The 18,748-nt window shown below is 42.8% G+C and overlaps 1 protein-coding gene across 1 annotated transcript; it reads right to left on the bottom strand.

Moving 5' to 3' along the window:
• Window positions 1–1,012: 1,012 nt before the first annotated feature.
• On the bottom strand, window positions 1,013–16,319 carry LOC106589824 (vacuolar protein sorting-associated protein 26A). Its single transcript, XM_014180206.2, has 9 exons — window positions 16,215–16,319; window positions 9,160–9,309; window positions 8,392–8,467; window positions 7,727–7,883; window positions 7,356–7,520; window positions 5,473–5,579; window positions 5,195–5,263; window positions 4,870–5,012; window positions 1,013–2,222 (listed from the first exon to the last, which is right to left on the bottom strand). Exons 1-9 carry the CDS (start codon window positions 16,215–16,217, stop codon window positions 2,109–2,111), a joined length of 984 nt encoding a protein of 327 aa, XP_014035681.1. The 5' UTR covers window positions 16,218–16,319; the 3' UTR covers window positions 1,013–2,108.
• Between the last annotated feature and the right edge of the window lie 2,429 nt (window positions 16,320–18,748).

Below are 18,748 nucleotides of genomic sequence, written 5' to 3'. Positions count from 1 at the left end.
AAAAGGAAACCAGCCAATTGAAATGAATTCATTAGGCCCTAATATATGGATTTCACATTACTGGAAATATAGATATTGATCTGTTTGTGATAGATAACTTTAAAAAGGTAGGGGCGTGGATCAGAAAACCAGTCAGTATCTGGTGTGACCATTTGCAGCACATCTCCTTCACATAGAGTTGATCAGGTTGTTGATTGTGGCCTGTGCAATGTTGTCCCACTCCTCTTCAATGGCTGTGCGAAGTTGTTGGATATTGGCGGGAACTGGGAAACGCTGTCATACACGTCAATCCAGAGCATCCCATACATGCTCAATGGGTGACATGTCTGGTGAGTATGCAGACCATTGAAATTTAAAGGTAAATCGCACAACCTCAAAAGCTAGCTAATGAGGTGACGCATGCAGGACACTTAAGGCTGATGAGTAAGTGTCACACATCCCAATGTGCTACAGAATAACTGGGACATTTTCAGCTTCCTGGAACTGTGTAAAGATCCTTGCGACATGGGGCTGAGCATTATGATGCTGAAACATGAGGTGATGGCGGCAGATGAATGGTACGACAATGGGCCTCAGGATCTTGTCACAGTATCTCTGTACATTCAAATTGCCATCGATAAAATGCAATTGTGTTTGTTGTCCGTAGCTTATAGGTGCCCCTACTATAACCCCACTGTTCCCATGTTAACAACAATGACATCAGCAAACTTCGCCAACACAACACCACCTCTGGCAACAGCTCTGTTGGTCATTACTGCAGTCAGCATGCCAATTGCACACTCACTCAAAACTTGAAACATCTGTGGAATTGTGTTGTGTGACAAAACGGCACATTTTAGAGTGGCCTTTTTTGTCCCCAGCACAAGGTGCACCTGTGTGATGATCATGCTGTTTAATCAGCTTCTTGATATTCCACACTTGTCAGGTGGATGGATTATCTTGTCAAAGGAGAAATGCTCACCAACAGGGATGTAAACAAATTTGTACTAAAAATTGAGAAATAAGCTTTTTGTGCGTATTGGACAATTTCGGGGATCTTTTATTTCAGCTCATGAAACCAACCCTTTACATGTTGCATTTATATTGTTGTTCAGTGCATAAGTAATCAGAATGTATTAAAGACATCACTCCAATACATACAAGTCTAAATTCGCATTTCCTTTAAACGGATGACGGATGGATATAGACAGGTTGGATATATACAAATGTTCAACGTCCACACAAGTCTGTTACATTGGACCCAGTATAAAAATCAACATGCAGTGGTGGGTCAGGGCAGTATTTGGCATAACAGTTTCTTCATGACCTTACAGGCACTTAAAAAATATTGCCTGTATAGTGTTCAGATGTAGCACAGCCCCATCTGAGCTTAAATATTTAACCTTAGAGAAATTATGTAAAGTGGTATTTCTCTAAATCTAGTCCCCCCAAAAATGTAAATACCCATTAAACAGCATTTTGTGTCACCTCAATCCAATGCCACTAGCAAAAGCATTTATTGATATATCATATATTTGAAGAAAGAAAGCGCAAATTACAAGAAAAAGTGAAGTGAAAAAAAGAATCAAACTACAGGTTGTAGCTACACTAAATGAGTTAGAAATCTTTTACATATTAAGGTGAATTATAAACAAGGTACTATTTGAGCTCAAATAATGCCTATTGTCTTACAGCTTGACCTTAGAAACTGACCCGACAGCCAGCATTGACATGATACTAACCCATCACATTCAATTTGACCTGCTTACATGCATTGGAACATCCTTTGAAATATCTAGTAGTGAATGATTGTATGCCAGTGTTGAACCAAACCAAGTGCCTCTTTTACAGAGGGTAGGTCCCAAAAAAATGTGATGGTAGCTCCCATTCCAGTGCTATTTATTGTGTGTCAAAGAGACGAGTCCATACAGTACGCTAACAGAGTAGACCCAGCACAGTCAGATGCACCAGTAGGTCACTGTCACATTGCAGAAGGTAGATAGATGTATTAAATGGCTGACTCTTTATTTTCTCCTTGCGTGTCGAGTTGCGCCCCCTCTCTCTTCTCATTTGCTTTAAGCTATAATCAGAAGCGTTCTCAGCATTTTTCCATTTCACTCCAATGGCTTTCACATTTCGGGTTGCTGCTCAGCAGTAAGGGCCGGCCGTGGCTCCGGCGACTCGTAGCGTTGGAAGTTCCTTTTCCTTATTTTCTCAGGAGCTTTCCTCCAGAGAACGACCTCCTAGTAATAGAGAAGAATTACATCAACACTAGTGACAGTGATCCTCTCATAGGTTATTGTAAATGTGCATATCGAGATGAGACGATCACTTTCAATAATACTATAGGCCTACTACCTCGTTTTTAGTTCAAACTACTGTAATATGTTGCTGCCACAGATATACACTACATGACCAAAAGTATGTGGACACCGTCGAACATCTCATTCCAAAATCATATGCATTAATATGGAGTTGGTCCCCCTTTGCTGCTATAATAGCCTCCACTCTTCTGGGAAGGTTTTCCACTAGATGTTGGAACATTGCTGCGTGGACTTACATTCAGCCACAAGAACATTAGTGAGGTCGGCACTGATGTTAGGCGATTAGGCCTGGCTCGCAGCCCGGAATCCAATTCATCCCAAAGGTGTTCGATGGGGTTGAGGTCAGTGCTCTGTGCAGGCCAGTAAAGGTCTTCCAAACCGATCTCGACAAGCCATTTCTGTATGTACCTCGCTTGGTGCACGGGGGCATTGTCATGCTGAAACAGGAAAGGTCCTTCCCCAAACTGCTGCCACAAAGTTGGAAGCACAGAATCGTCTAGAATGTAATTGTATGCTGTTGCGTTAACATTTCCCTTCACTGGAACTAAGGGGCCTAGCCCGAACCATGAAAAACAACCCCAGACCATTATTCCTCCTCCACCAAACTTTACAGTTGGCACTATGCATTGGGGCAGGTAGCATTCTCCTGGCATCCACCAAATCCAGATTAGTTTGTTGGACTGCCAGATGGCGAAGAGTGATTCATGGCGGCCAATGGTGGCGAGCTTTACACAACTCCAGCCGACGCTTGGCATTGTGATCTTAGGCTCGAGTGCAGCTGCTCGGCCATGGAAACCCATTTACTAAAGCTCCCAACGAACAGTTCTTGTGCTGATGTTGCTTCCAGAGGCAGTTTGGCTGTGTGCTCGATTTTATACACGTGTCAGCAATGGGTGTGGCTGAAATAGACAAATCCTCTAATTTGAAGGGGTGTACACATACTTTTGTATACAGTACCAGTCAAAAATTTGGACACACCTACTCATTCCAGGGTTTTTCTTTATTTTGACTATTTTCTACATCGTAGAATAATAGTGAAGACATCAAAACTATGAAATAACACATATGGAATCATGTAGTAACCAAAAAAAAAAAAAAAAGTGTTAAATCAAAATATATTTTATATTCTTCAAAGTAGCCACCCTTTGCCTTGATGACAGCTTTGCGCACTCTTGGCATTCTCTCAACCAGCTTCATGAGGTAGTCACCTGGAATGCATTTCAATTAAAAATGTGACTTGTTAAAAGTTATTTGGGGAATTTCTTTCCTTCTTAATGCAGCTGAGCCAATCTGTTGTGTTGTGACAAGGTAGGGGTGGAATACAGAAGCTAGCCTTATTTGGTAAAATCCCCAAATCAGCTCAAATAAGCAAAGAGAAACGAAAGTCCATCTTTACTTTAAGACATGAAGGTCAGTCAATCTGGAAAATGTCAATAACTTTGAAAGTTTCTTCAACTGCAGTTGAAAAAAACCATCAAGCTATGATGAAACTGGCTCTCATGAGGACCGCCACAGGAAAGGAAGACGCAGAGTTACCTCTGCTGCAGAGGATAAATTCATTAGAGTTACCAGCCTCAGAAATTGCAGCCCAAATAAGTGCTTCAGAGTTCAAGTAACAGACATCTGAACATCAACTGTTCAGAGGAGACTGTGTGAATCAGGCCTTCATGGTCGGAATTCTGCAAAGAAACCACTACTAAAAGGACACCAATAATAAGAAGAGACTTGCTTGGGCCAAGAAACACAAGCAATGGACATTAGACCGGTGGAAATCTGTCCTTTGGTCTAATGAGTCCAAATTTGATATTTTTGGTTTCAACCGCAGTGTCTTTGTGAGACGCAGAGTAGGTGAACAGATGATCTCCGCATGTGTGGTTCCCACTGTGAAGCATGGAGGAGGTGGTGTGATGGTGCTTTACTGGTGACACTGTCAGTGATTTATTTAGAATTCAAGGCACACTTAACCAGCATGGCTACCACAGCATTCTGCAGCGATACACCATCCCATCTGGTTTGGGCTTAGTGGGACTGTCATTTGTTCTTCAACAGGACAATGACTCAACACACCTCCAGGCTGTGTAAGAGCTATTTGACCAAGAAGGAGAGTGATGGAATGCTGCATCAGATGACCTGGCCTCCACAATCACCCGACCTCAACCCAATTGAGATGGTTTGGGATGAGTTGGACCGCAGAGTGAAGGAAAAGCAGCCAACAAGTGCTCAGCATATATGAGAATTCTTTCAAGACTGTTGGAAAAGCATTCCAGGTGAAGCTGGTTGAGAGAATCCCAAGAGTGTGCAAAGCTGTCATCAAGGCAAAGGGTGGCTACTTTGAAGAATCTAAATCTAACACTTTTTTGGTTACTACATGGATTCCATTTGTGTTATTTCATAGTTTTGATGTCTTCACTATTGTTTTACAATGTAGAAAATTGTGAAAATAAAGAAAAACCCTTGAATGAGTAGGTGTGTCCAAACTGTTGTCTGGTACTGTATATAGTGTATCTGCAGTCTTGGAACAATAACTACAGACTGGTAAATGGAGGTTGGCTTTGATGTTCTGCACCTGCTGTTTGAAGTATCTCCTGTCCTCCTCATCCACCAGCACCAGGTTAAGGAAGTACCGCACAGAGAACTTCTTGTTGACGTCCCTCATGGTGGCTGTCAGGTCGTAGCCAGCCAGAAACAGACGGATGGGAATGGACTCTCCTAAGAGCGAAAGAACAGGCATGAAGAGGATTGTGAAACAAGTTCCATGGCAAGAAGAGACAGATGTACACTACAAGTCCTGAAAACATTAAACTGCTTTGGTGGGGCGGAATAACAAAATAAAATAGATAATGAAATAAAAATCATAAAATTTGGACAAAACAACAGCATATTGTGCTTACCTTTCACAGGGGCGCCATCCATTATGTCATACTTGGCAACAGTGTCCGTCTCTGTAGTTGTGCTAGGCCCTGCAAAGGAATGTCACATGACCAAATACATACATTTCACACTGTTCTTAAACCAAACGCCCAGATTACAGGGCAGTTTTACGTTTTCACAACATTTGAAATCTGACGAAACTGGAACATTCAATAATTTAAAATAAAAATGTTATTTAAAAGAGTAACATCTTATGCCGTTTTAAGTGAACTTTCCCTTTAAGTAAACCTCATCTCACCTATTCCAGTCATCTCCTTCTTTATCAACTGAAGTTCCATGTGCTGGATTTTGATTCTCACCAGAAGGAAATAGATTTTACCCACAATGACATCTTTCAAGTGGTATCTGAGAAGACAGTTGAGGTCAGGTCAAGTTATACATTTATAATAATGTATATATAAATTCTAATCATTTATTTCATTTATGACTTCTAAATCTGAAAACAGATTTTGACATGCATTTGCTACTGTGCTATGGTTTGAATGCATAAATGTCTTATAGTGAGATATATATACTGCTCAAAAAAATAAAGGGAACACTTAAACAACACATCCTAGATCTGAATGAAAGAAATAATCTTATTAAATACTTTTTTCTTTACATAGTTGAATGTGCTGACAACAAAATCACACAAAAATAATCAATGGAAATCCAATTTATCAACCCATGGAGGAGGTCTGGATTTGGAGTCACACTCAAAATTAAAGTGGAAAACCACACTACAGGCTGATCCAACTTTGATGTAATGTCCTTAAAACAAGTCAAAATGAGGCTCAGTAGTGTGTGTGGCCTCCACGTGCCTGTATGACCTCCCTACAATGCCTGGGCATGCTCCTGATGAGGTGGCGGATGGTCTCCTGAGGGATCTCCTCCCAGACCTGGACTAAAGCATCCGCCAACTCCTGGACAGTCTGTGGTGCAACGTGGCGTTGGTGGATGGAGCGAGACATGATGTCCCAGATGTGCTCAATTGGATTCAGGTCTGGGGAACGGGCGGGCCAGTCCATAGCATCAATGCCTTCCTCTTGCAGGAACTGCTGACACACTCCAGCCACATGAGGTCTAGCATTGTCTTGCATTAGGAGGAACCCAGGGCCAACCGCACCAGCATATGGTCTCACAAGGGGTCTGAGGATCTCATCTCGGTACCTAATGGCAGTCAGGCTACCTCTGGCGAGCACATGGAGGGCTGTGCGGCCCCCCAAAGAAATGCCACCCCACACCATGACTGACCCACCGCCAAACCGGTCATGCTGGAGGATGTTGCAGGCAGCAGAACGTTCTCCACGGCGTCTCCAGACTCTGTCACATGTGCTCAGTGTGAACCTGCTTTCATCTGTGAAGAGCACAAGGCGCCAGTGGCGAATTTGTCAATCTTGGTGTTCTCTGGCAAATGCCAAACGTCCTGCACGGTGTTGGGCTGTAAGCACAACCCCCACCTGTGGACGTCGGGCCCTCATACCACCCTCATGGAGTCTGTTTTGATCGTTTGAGCAGACACATGCACATTTGTGGCCTGCTGGATGTCATTTTGCAGGGCTCTGGCAGTGCTTCTCCTGCTCCTCCTTGCACAAAGGCGGATGTAGCGGTCCTGCTGCTGGGTTGTTGCCCTCCTACGGCCTCCTCCACGTCTCCTGATGTACTGGCCTGTCTCCTGGTAGCGCCTCCATGCTCTGGACACTACGCTGACAGACACAGCAAACCTTCTTGCCATAGCTCGCATTGATGTGCCATCCTGGATGAGCTGCACTACCTGAGCCACTTGTGTGGGTTGTAGACTCCGTCTCATGCTACCACTAGAGTGAAAGCACCGCCAGCATTCAAAAGTGACCAAAACATCAGCCAGGAAGCATAGGAACTGAGAAGTGGTCTGTAGTCCCCACCTGCAGAACCACTCCTTAATTGGGGGTGTCTTGCTAATTGCCTATAATTTCCACCTGTTGTCTATTCCATTTGCACAACAGCATGTGAAATGTATTGTCAATCAGTGTTGCTTCCTAAGTGGACAGTTTGATTTCACAGAAGTGTGATTGACTTGGAGTTACATTGTGTTGTTTAAGTGTTCCCTTTATTTTTTTGAGCAGTATATATATATATATATTCTCTCTCTCTCTCTCTTACTTGGACTTGTTGTATTCAAACTCTATGTGTAGACAGTCTTCAATGCCAACTTCCATTTTAATGGAATTATTCACATCAGGGTAAGTAGCCAGCTGATGGACAATGAGCTCATACTCTTTCACCAGATCAGACAGTCTCCTCATTACTGTCACTTTGAGGAAATATCTACAGGAAATAACAAAAGGAGAGTTATGGATGGCTTACAACAATGCAAATTACATTCAACCGACACACTGCTTATATTCATAAGGTGGATGCAGCAATGACAACAAGAAGCCAACTGATGCAGTTTCACTGATCATCTCAAGCTGTGCCAATAGAAAGGGACGATGCAGAGGACTTCTGGTTATGACAGAGTCTTGTGCGCTAACCTCAGTCGGACATTGGTTCCAACGTAAGATTCATAGGGCTTCTCCACCTGCGTGAACTCAAAGTCGTAGCTTCGGTTCTGGGTCAACTCCCCTGGCAGGGCAAGCTCCTTCACCAGGTTCACAAACTCATGCGTGTTGCTTTTATCACTGAAGAGCTCTGAAAGAAATAGACCACAAGTTTAAAGACCTCTGTTAGGGTCATCACATCATCACACACAGGAACCTCACATTTCCAATAAGCACATCTGTTGTACCGAGGGAAACATTTACTTTAACAAAACTATAAATAGAGGAGTCCTAAATCTATTAACCTAGATTGTCCTGTATTAGATTAACTTTTGTCCTATGATCAGACATTCAGATATTAATATGTTATTTGTAGGCGTTCCCAAACTTCCTCAGTCAGTTTGACAACATTGAACCAACACTTAGTAATGGTCAAGGAATCTTCACAGAAACACTTTGCCACCAGGCCAGAGTGTGTGCTGTGGAGTGTGGACAACTGCGGTTTTCACATGACAAGCACATGCTTTGCTAAGCGGTTTAGCATAAATGAGACTGGTTCACAAACCAAGTGTGCTATCAATGAACAATGCATGGTTGGTGTTTGAGGTGGGCGCTGCTGTTAGGTTACAATGTCAAAATATCAATTTACACAAACTCACCAATCTGCCCAACAAACTCAATTCGAATCCCCTGGTGTTCTAGTCTCTTGCCTGTCTGCCTCACATTGAGATTCACCTTACAAGAAAACACAAACAAGTTATGGGGTATTGACATAGGACACAGTAGCTATGTTTCCATTAACTTGTCAACATTCAGAAAGTTTGCATATAAAAATAGATACGGTGCGTTTCCATTTAACTATCTCGACGATAAAAACACCTTGACGTAATGACATCACGCCTAAAGAAAAATTATTTTTCACAACCTACAGTGTCGAATAAAAATGAAGTGGTTGAAGTGTTTCCATTAGCCATTTAGGCAAATAACCTAATAAATTGACGACAGCCTGCAGCCTATGCCCTCCCACCTCTGTTCCATGTCTCAGGTAGCCCCGGGAAAACCAGCATGGATAAAATGCAATAACTGACAAATATTTGCCATATTCTAATAATTCTCGTGTCAACATATCACCACGGCCCGTGCCATGTTGAAACTTCAACTGTAATAATTATTGGATGGGGAAACTTGCCAACCAACCAGAAAAGCAATTCAGACATTCCTGAAAATCCGGACAATCACTGTGCTGCAAAAAAACCATTACTTTTCTAATTGAACATTTTGATTTGGAAAGCAGTAGGCATTTAGAATTAAATGTGGAATGGCACTTTAGAGTTGAGCGATGAGGTCACGTGCCCCGCCTACCTTCAAAATGATTTGTTGCAATAAAGAAATGTCATGTCAAGTGTGTGTACGTGCGCAACGCTCACCTTCCCAGAGACAGATTCTCCATCATAAAAAAGGTAGTTCTTCTCCACTTTTCCATCCTCTGTTTTGAGTTCTGCGGTCTTCCTAGTCTCTGCATCATTGAGTAGGACATCAATTTCACACACAGGACCAAATAAACCACCCAGGAAACTCTGAAACACAGGAAGACTTAATAAGTATACAATCATCTCAAAAGGCACATAATCATATAACGTTACACAGGCACAGAATCGGCTAACCTGACAGCTGACGTTAACAGTCAACATTTCAAAAAAACTGACGGTTTTTCGAGCTGACGATTGTATACTAGCCATGTCCAACTCTGATTATGAGATGGCGTTAGGTCAGGATGCCACTGGGCCGCTAGCAAAGCCGGGAGAAGAGGAATGCAGGGAAAGGGATACAGAAAGGAGGATTTCGAGGGAGGAATGGGGGAAGAAAATTAGAAGGAAGAAGTAGGTTGAATAGAATAAGGCAGAGGTTGAGTGTGAATCTGTTGAACGATGGCGGAAAAGAGGGTATTGGTGTATCGAAGAAGATTGGGGTCAAGTACAACCAGAGTGAACTGTGCCCCCAGACCGAGTTCTGGAGGTGAAATGGAAGTGAATGAGGGAGATTTAAGTTAGGTGGAAGGTGTGGTGAGGAGTGCAGAGCCCGAGCCTTTCATTGATGGGCATGGTTATGATGAAGACGAGTTTGGTCCAGTGGGAGTGAGATTTTTGGAGAAAGTGGAGCCAGGCCTTTTGACTGATTCACTACATGGAACAACAGATAGTTCCACACACAAAAAAATGAGTGGTATCAGGTTGGGTGGAATATATGTTGGTTGCTGAAGGTAACCCGAAGAGGACTTGTGATGTTTGCTTGTGTCCCCCCCCCCCCACAGCATCCCAAACTGCTCAATGGGTGCAATGCATTCAGAAAGTATTCAGTCCTCTTGACTTTTTCCACATTTTGTTACATTACAGCCTTATTCTAAAATTGATTAAATTGTTTTCTCCCTCTTCAACCTACACATAATGACAAAGCAAAAACGAGTTTTTAGAAATGTTTGTACATTTATTAATAATATAAATTTAGAAACAATACATTTAAATAAGTATTCAGACCCTTTATTCAGTACATTGTTGAAGCACCTTTGGCAGCGATTACAACCTCGAGTCTTGGGTATGACGCTAAAACCTTGGCACACCTGTATTTGGGGAGTTTCTCCCATTCTTCTCTGCAGAGCCTCTCAAGCTCTGTCAGGTTGGATGGGGAGTGTCACTGCACAGCTATTTTCAGGTCTCTCCAGAGATGTTCAATTGGGTTCAAGTCCGGGCTCTTGCTGGGCAACTCAAGGTCACTCAGAGACTTGTCCCGAAGCCACTCCTGCTTTGTCTTGGCTTTGTGTTTAGGGTCCTGTTGGAAGGTGAACCAGTCTGATGTCCTGTGCGCTCTGGAGCAGGTTTCATCAATAATCTCTCTGTACTTTGCTCTGTTCATCTTTCCCTCGATCCTGACTAGTCTCCCAGCCCCTGCCGCTGAATAACATCCCCACAGCATGACCACCATGCTTCACCATAGGGATGATGCCAGGTTTCTTCCAGACGTGACGCTTGGCATTCAGGCCAGAGTTCAATCTTGGTTTCATCAGACCAGAGAATCTTGTTTGTCATGGTCTGAGAGTCCTTTAGGTTCCTTTTGGTAAACTCCAAGCAGGCGGTCATGTGCCTTTTACTGAGGAATGGCATCCGTCTGGCCACTACCATAAAGGCCTGATTGGTGGAGTGCTGCAGAGATGGTTGTCCTTCTGGAAGATTCTCCAATCTCCACAGAGGAACTCTGAAGCTTTGTCAGGGTGACCATCGGGTTCTTGGTCACCTCCCTGACCAAGGCCCTTCTCCCCCGATTGCTCAGTTTGGCCGTGCGGCCAGCTATAGCTGGAGTCTAGGTGGTTCCAAACTTCTTCCGTTTAAGAATGGAGGAGGCCATTGTGTTCTTGGGGACCTTCAATTTTTTGGTACCCTTCCCCAGATCTATGCCTTGACACAATCCTGTCTCTGAGCTCAACGGACAATTCCTTTGACCTCATGGCTTAGTTTTTGCTCTGACATACACTGTCAACTGTGGGACCTTATATAAACAGGTGTGTGCCTTACCAAATCATGTCCAATCAATTGAATTTACCACAGGTGGACTCCAATTTGTAGAAACAGCTCAAGGATGATCAATGGAAACAGGATGCACCTGAGCCCAATTTCGAGTCTCATAGCAAAGGGTCTGAATACTTATGTAAATAAGGTCATTTCTAAAACTTGTTTTCGCTTTGTCATTATGGGTTAGTGTGTGTAGATTGAGGAAAATGTTTTCTTTAATGCATTTTAGAATAAGGCTGTAACGTAACAAAACGTGGTAAAAGTCAAGGTGTCTGAATACATTTGCCGAATGCACTGCATGTCTGGTAGTGAGTATGCAGGTCATGGAAGAACTGGGAAATTCAGCTTCCAGGAATTGTGTACAGATCCTTGCGACATGGGGCCGTGCATTATCCTGCTGAAACATGAGGTGATAGCGGTGGATGAATGGCAAGACAATGGGCCTCAGGATTTCATCACGCTATCTCTGTGTATTCAAATTGCAGACGATAAAATGGATGTGTTAGTTGTCCGTAGCTTATGCCTTCCCACACCATAACCCCACCTCCACCATGGGGACCTCTGTTCAAAGTTGACATCAGCAAACAGCTCGCCCACACAATGCTATACACATTTTCAACCTCTCCCTGACCGAGTCTGTAATACCAACATGCTTCAAGCAGACCACTGTCATGACGTTGGCCTGTGGGTAAGGTTTATGACCCCCCCCCCCCCATAAATACCTTTCTCTCTTCCCCTCTCTGAATCTACTGAAGGACTTGAATAGCCTGTGTTAAATATAGAGAGTCTGGGAACATCAAACAAATGGGGAAAGGTACCACATATTTTGTTAATAAAACCAGTTGGAAATATGCTTGGGAACGTAATGAGTATGTATGTCAGTTCGGTTGTCATCTGAGACATTATGACTGATGACAGGACGACATAAACTGTATCTGAGAAAGTATACGCCCTCTAGTTATCAGAGTCACATGGAATTGTTATGCAATTGAAATGTTTGATATTGAAAATGTTTGTTAGGAGATGAAATGTAATTTTAGCTTCCGAATGAGAGATTTGGGTTTTCATAAGGAAAGTGCCCTGCTCGATCAGTGGCCCAACCCTGTGAAGAGACAGGGGTTATAAACGATGAAACACCTCCCTCCCCCTCTCCACTATATAGTCCTTTGACGAAAAGATAACCACGTTGGTTCCAGTACGGGAGGTCTGCAGCCTCTACGTTAGAAGGACACACATGTCAAGTACAGAACTAAGCCAACCTCGGCGTGAGCTCTGGTATGAACTGGTATGAACTTTGAGCTTATTCACTACAGAAGTGCTACTTCCTAGCCGTTGAGTTAGCAGCGGCCGCTGCTAACGTGGGCTAGGAAAGGACGGACAACGGATCCAGTCTAACAGACGGACGAAGATACCACCACGTATCCAATTGACCACCAGAGACATTCTTCCGAGTAACAGGAAGATCTGTTGGCCAACCCGGCCAGCATCTACGACCAATCTACCGAAGCGCAGTTCAGAGTAAATATTTATTGCATTTTCCTTTTCCAAATGGGCGGTAATTTAGAATGCATAAGATAATGTATTTACGATAGCTGCTGTTTCTCTGTTCCTAAATCTTCCCGCTCTTTCATTCAAGCCCAACCCCCTTTCCTTTGTGTAACCAGCCGTCATATCTGTTCCGTCTACCGGGACGTTTTCTGTATGACATCATTGTATTCTGTGTATTTGTAATTCTGTGTGATTAGTTAGGTATTTAGTAAATAAATAATGAAACCCAATTTTGTATTGCTGATTCAACTTGTTAGCCAGGGTTCGTGAAGATAACCAAGAATTTACAACTTTCATTATGAGACTGAAAATAAAACAAGGGTTAATATTGACTGCTATCGATGTAAAATATTACAAAGTATTTTAAGAGTTTATTCGGAAGATAACGGCTCTATAAACGTTCTTCCGTGGTGCCCCGACTTTCTAGTTAATTACATTTACATGATTAGCTTAAATCAGGTAATATTAATTACAGAGAAATCATTTTATAAGTTAGTATGTCATATCACTTAATCCGGCATAGCCAAAGACACGACACCACCATAGTCCCTGTGCCCAAGAAAGTGAAGGTAACCTGCCTTATTAATGACTACCACCCTGTAGCACTCACGTCGGTAGCCATGAAGTGCTTTGAAAGGCTGGTCATGGCTCATCAACACCATCATCTCGGAAACTCTAGATCCACTCCAATTCGCATACCGCCCAAACAGATCCACAGATGACGCAATCTCAATCTCACTCCACACTGCCCTTTCCCACCTGGACAAAAGGAACACCTATGTGAGAATGCTGTTCATTGACTACAGCTGAGCGTTCAACACCATAGTGCCCATAAAGATCATCACTAAGCTAAGGACTCTGGGACTAAACACCTTCCTCTGCAACTGGATCCTGGACTTCCTGACAGGCCGCACCCAGGTGGTAAGGGTAGGCAACAACACATCTGCCACGCTGATCCTCAACATGGGGGCCCTTCAGGGGTGTGTGCTTAGTCCCCTCCTGTAATCCCTGTTCACCCACGACTGTATGGTCAAACAACTCCAACACCATCATTAAGTTTGCTGATGACACAATGGTGGTAGGCCTGATCACCGACAAAGATGAAACAGCCTATAGGGAGGAGGTCAGAACACTGCCAGGACAACCACCTCTCCCTCAACGTGAGCAAGACAAAGGAGATTATCGTGGACTACAGGAAAAGGAGGGCCAAACATGCCCCCATTCACATCGACAGGGCTGTAGTGGAGCAGGTCGAGAGTTTCAAGTTCCTTGGTGTCCACATCACCAACAAACTTTCGAGGTTCAAACACACCAAGAAAGTCACACCAAAAGATCTGGCATGGGTCCCTAGATCCTCAAAAAGTTATACAGCTGCACAGTTGAGAGCATCCTCACTGGTTGCATCACCGCCCGGTATGGCAACTGCTCGGCATCCGACCGTAAGGCACTACAGAAGGTAGCGCGTACAGGCTAGTACATCACTGGGGCAAAGCTTCCTGCCATCCAGGACCTATTGTCAAAGACTCCAGTCACCCAAGTCAGACTGTTCCCTCTGCTACTGCACGGCAATCGGTACCGGAGCGCTAAGCCTAGGTCCAAAAGGCTCCTTAACAGCTTCTACCTCCAAGCCATAAAACTGCTGAATAATTAATCAAATGGCCACCAAGACTATTTGCATTGAAACCCTCCCCCCTTTGTTTTTATACTGCTGCTACTCGCTGTTTATTATCTATGCATAGTCATTTTACACCTGCCTACATATACAAATGATCTCGACTAACCTGTATATAGCCTCATTGTTTTTGTGTTACTTTTTGATTTTATTTTTTACTTTATTTTGTAAATATTTTCTTAATCCTATTTTCTTAAAACTGCATTGTTGGTTACGGGCTTGTAAGTAAGCATTTCACAGTAAGGTCTACACCTGTTGTATTCAATGCATGTGACAAATACAATTTGATTTGTCTGCCATCTGCCCGGTACAGTTGAAACCTGGGATTCATCCGTAAGGAGCACACATCACCAGCATGCTAGTGGCCATCGAAGGTGAGCATTTGCCTACTGGAGTCGGTTACAACGCCGAACTCCAGTCAAGTCAAGTCACGATCCTGGTGAGGACGAGCATGCAGATGAGCTTCCCTGAGACGATTCCTGACAGTTTGTGTAGAAATTCTTTGGTTGTGCAAACCCAGTTTCTAACGATCCCGCAGATGAAAAGGCCGGATGTGGAGGTCCTGGGCTGGCGTGGTTACATGTGGTCTGCTGTTGTGAGGCCAGTTGGACATACTGCCAAATTCTCTAAAACAACATTGGAGGCAGCTTATGGTAGAGAGATGAGCATTAAATTATCTGGCAACAGCTCTGGTGGACATTCTTGCAGTCAGCATGCCAATTGCATGCTCTCTCAAAACTTGAGAAAATGTATTTTAGAGTAGCCTTTTGTCCCCAGCACAAGGCACACCTATGTAATGATCATGCTGTTTAATCAGCTTCTTGATATGCCACACCTTTCAGGTGGATGGATTATCTTGGCAAAGGAGAAATCCTCACTAACAGGGATGTAAACAAATTTGTGCACAAATTTGAGAGAAATATGCATTTTGGGAGTATGGAACATTTCTGGGATCTTTTATTTCAGCTCATAAACATGGGACCAACACTTTACATGTTGCATTTATATTTTTGTTCAGTATAGATCTGTGCCAGCACAGAGGGTTAGGCCAACGAGTGATATATGCTTCAGTAAAGTTGGCTTCTTAGCGTTCATAGCAATGGTTATCAACTGTACCGCAGAGATGGGACGTAAGTCACAGAAAATAGATGTTGTGGCAGCTGCAAAGTACTTGGGTGTACTAGATTTGACTTCAGAAGAGTTACTGGGTGTGCTGAGTGGTGGCGTCCCGTCCTCCCAAGCCATTGGCATAGTGCAGGACAATATGGGGTTAAATAGCGGAATAGGGTTTTAATTTGTGTAGGATTACAAAGTATAATTGAGTTATACTCCAGTCTAGCTGGTGGCGGTAATGCAACCGCAACTAAACCTCATCGAAAAATAACATTTCTCGTGACATCCAGCAATTTTGCGTAGCTTTCATCGATAATCACCACAAAGTGGGAAATTATATAACTGTTACATTAGCCAATTGCCGCCAACTAAAACGTGTTATCTAGCTACAGTTGGAAGAACATAGTGGGCCTCCGACCCCTGTCTGTGTTGATAACGAACCTAACGTCGTTATGCTAGACTAACTAGCCGTTAGCCAAGCTAGCAAACGAATTAGAAAAAAAACTAAACAAATGGTCAGAGGATGACAATACCTTTAGCACATCTCTTTATGTATGTGTTGCTACTTCTTTCATTTTGAACTCACCATTTCAGCTGTTTAAACTGCTGTGACAGCTAGCTAGCCTCCGTGCTGCTAATTCCTGTGGTGATACACAAAACAGAGAAGCAGTATATCTGTGAATACAGAAGCAATGGCAACACATATATTTCAAAATAAAAGTCCAACGTCTAGCGATGTAATTTGTTTTGTCCACTGCTGATGCAAATTTTCACATTCACTGTTTGCAGATGATTGAGTACTTTTTTGAAGGTTTTGTCAAAATCTCTATTGTCTACAGTAACTTTCTTTAGAAGAGGCAGTTTATCGGTAATATCTTTTGACATTGATATAGCAGCACTTTGTGTATCAAGCCAGCATTACTTGGGGTGCATTCATAAATTCACTCTGGTTATCCACTCCAATTTCAGAGCACTCTCGTTTGAGTGTGCCTGAGCGCAGAATAACTGATGAATTTACTAACCCACAACACCCTTTTAATATGACCAGGGTCAGTAAACTTTGGCAACAAAACGCAATTCAATTGTTGCCAGCAGCACAGTTAGTCACCAACAGTGGCGATTTTAGCATGGAAATCTCAGTGCCAGCAAAGCCACTACGCAATACAACACTAAACAATACATTAATTGCACTATAACATTGACAAATGGTGCCCACAAACTGTTAGGCCCAACATAAAGCTGTCCCAACCGCAGAGCTTTCTTTTCAGCATGATGGAGTGAATCCTTACCCCCACTACACCTGGCTATCAGCGGATACTTGCCTGGCAGCAAAACAGTTAATTCAGCCTTATTTACTGCATTCTTAAAAAACATAGCTGATATGGCTGAATTGCTTAAACTAATGTGGGTTCTACTGACAATTGAGATGTACAAATATGGCATAAGGGAGGATGAGGCAATCCATAATTTCAATTAAGAAATTAATGAGCGAGATAAGACGAATGTAGTCAATATAACTATTTGTTCAGCACTTTTGAAATGTAAAGTGACAGAATTCAGAACATGGGCTGTTTTTACAGTATTCTCCCTGTACAGCAAGTCAGAACTGTAGGATAAATAAAGGGGGCATAAAAGCAGACAATGTAAGTTCTTACAATATTAGATGATGACATTTCTCTAAAACAGGCTATAGGATACATGTGCACCACCAAGTCAGAACAGTAGGCTAAGTTATGAGTGGGAAAGGGACCAAATATTAGGGGAAAGCACATGGGCTACTAACAGCTTACAACACACCATACACTTAGTATTACTTTCTTAGCTACAGTATACATATCTCCCTGGCATATTACATCAATTATGCAGCAGAATACAGCAGCATTGTCATGAGACTTTCATCAAAGTCTGGAATTCTCTGGATTTATGGTGCTTTCAAGACAACTGGGAACTCGTAAAAAAAAACAAGGTCAAATCATTATGTCAGGATCTCTAGAAAGAGGCCCGTGTTCCCAACTTGGAATTCTGAGAATGTTGGGAACACGGGCCTCTTTCTAGAGCTCCGACCTTGAGATCCTGACATAACGTATTTTCCCAGTCGGTGCTAGTTTTTCCACAGAGTTCCCTCACTGAAGTCTGGGATTTCCCAATTCAGAGTTTCCAGTTGTTTTGAACGCAGCAGAAGTCATGCTGGATTGACAGCATGGCCAATGTATTCAACCTTTTCTGGTCCATGGTATTGCGTGTGAATGTTTATCATTTTAAGCTTGGAAAAGAGACCCTTAAACCCAGACTTGGACCATACACCCTCTCCACAAACAGCAGGCAGGGGAAGCAAAATAGTGATTGCTTTGAAATGCTTGCAGTTAGCCACTCATTCCTTCCAAAACACTCATTGTTGAATTTGCGATTTCCAACTTATTGTGTAATGTTTATGTCCAATGGCCGATGAGCATCGATACGTTTTATCTATAATTTCTCTTCATATGACAGGGATTGAAAAGGATTGCAAGTAGATTTTCGACATGATTCATGATGATGACTGCTTGTCAGCTTCCTAGCTAAGATCCAATCAAAGCTACAGTCCAATCAAAGCTACGGTAGATTTGACGTTATTTTATCTGTGGTCAATGACCTTGAGCCTTTTTGGATGGGCACTTCTAATTTAAATCTAAGGCAGCACCCAAAGGGGCTTGAACTGCCTAGCTCTCCCTGTAGATTCTGCAGTGACATAGTGTCCCCATGAGTGACAGAACACTGAGCCAATCACGGCGCAACTAGAGAAGATGACCAATGCCTAAACTCTGTATTTTCCGCTGGCTGCCTCACCACAACAGAAAGTACTGATCTAGGCTGAAACAGCTGTATTTTGGAGCTGCCTTACTCAAGAAAGCACAAAAGAGGCTTTATTAACTCAATATATTTTTTTACAAACTGATATGTGACGCGTATATTTGTATTTATTTATTTTTTATTTATTTAACCTTTATTTAACTAGGCAAGTCAGTTAAGAACAAATTCTTATTTACAATGACAGCCTAGGAACAGTGGGTTAACTGCCTTATTCAGGGGCAGAACGACAGATTTTTACCTTGTCAGCTCAGGGATTCAATCTAGCAACCT

This window comes from Salmo salar, chromosome ssa28, assembly GCF_905237065.1.
Source record: "Salmo salar chromosome ssa28, Ssal_v3.1, whole genome shotgun sequence".
Classification (NCBI taxonomy): domain Eukaryota; kingdom Metazoa; phylum Chordata; class Actinopteri; order Salmoniformes; family Salmonidae; genus Salmo; species Salmo salar.
Note: the sequence above shows the minus strand (reverse complement) of the source record. Positions and strands in the feature narration are given on the sequence as shown.

Bases quoted from the DNA above. Each gene is read 5' to 3' on its own strand.
- LOC106589824 (XM_014180206.2), bottom strand. The intron at 8,468-9,159 runs GTGAGCGTTGCG...TTTTCTTGTAAG, and splicing joins GAGAATCTGTCTCTGGGAAG to GTGAATCTCAATGTGAGGCA. The intron at 7,884-8,391 runs GTGAGTTTGTGT...TATTTCTTTCAG, and splicing joins TGAGTTTGTTGGGCAGATTG to AGCTCTTCAGTGATAAAAGC.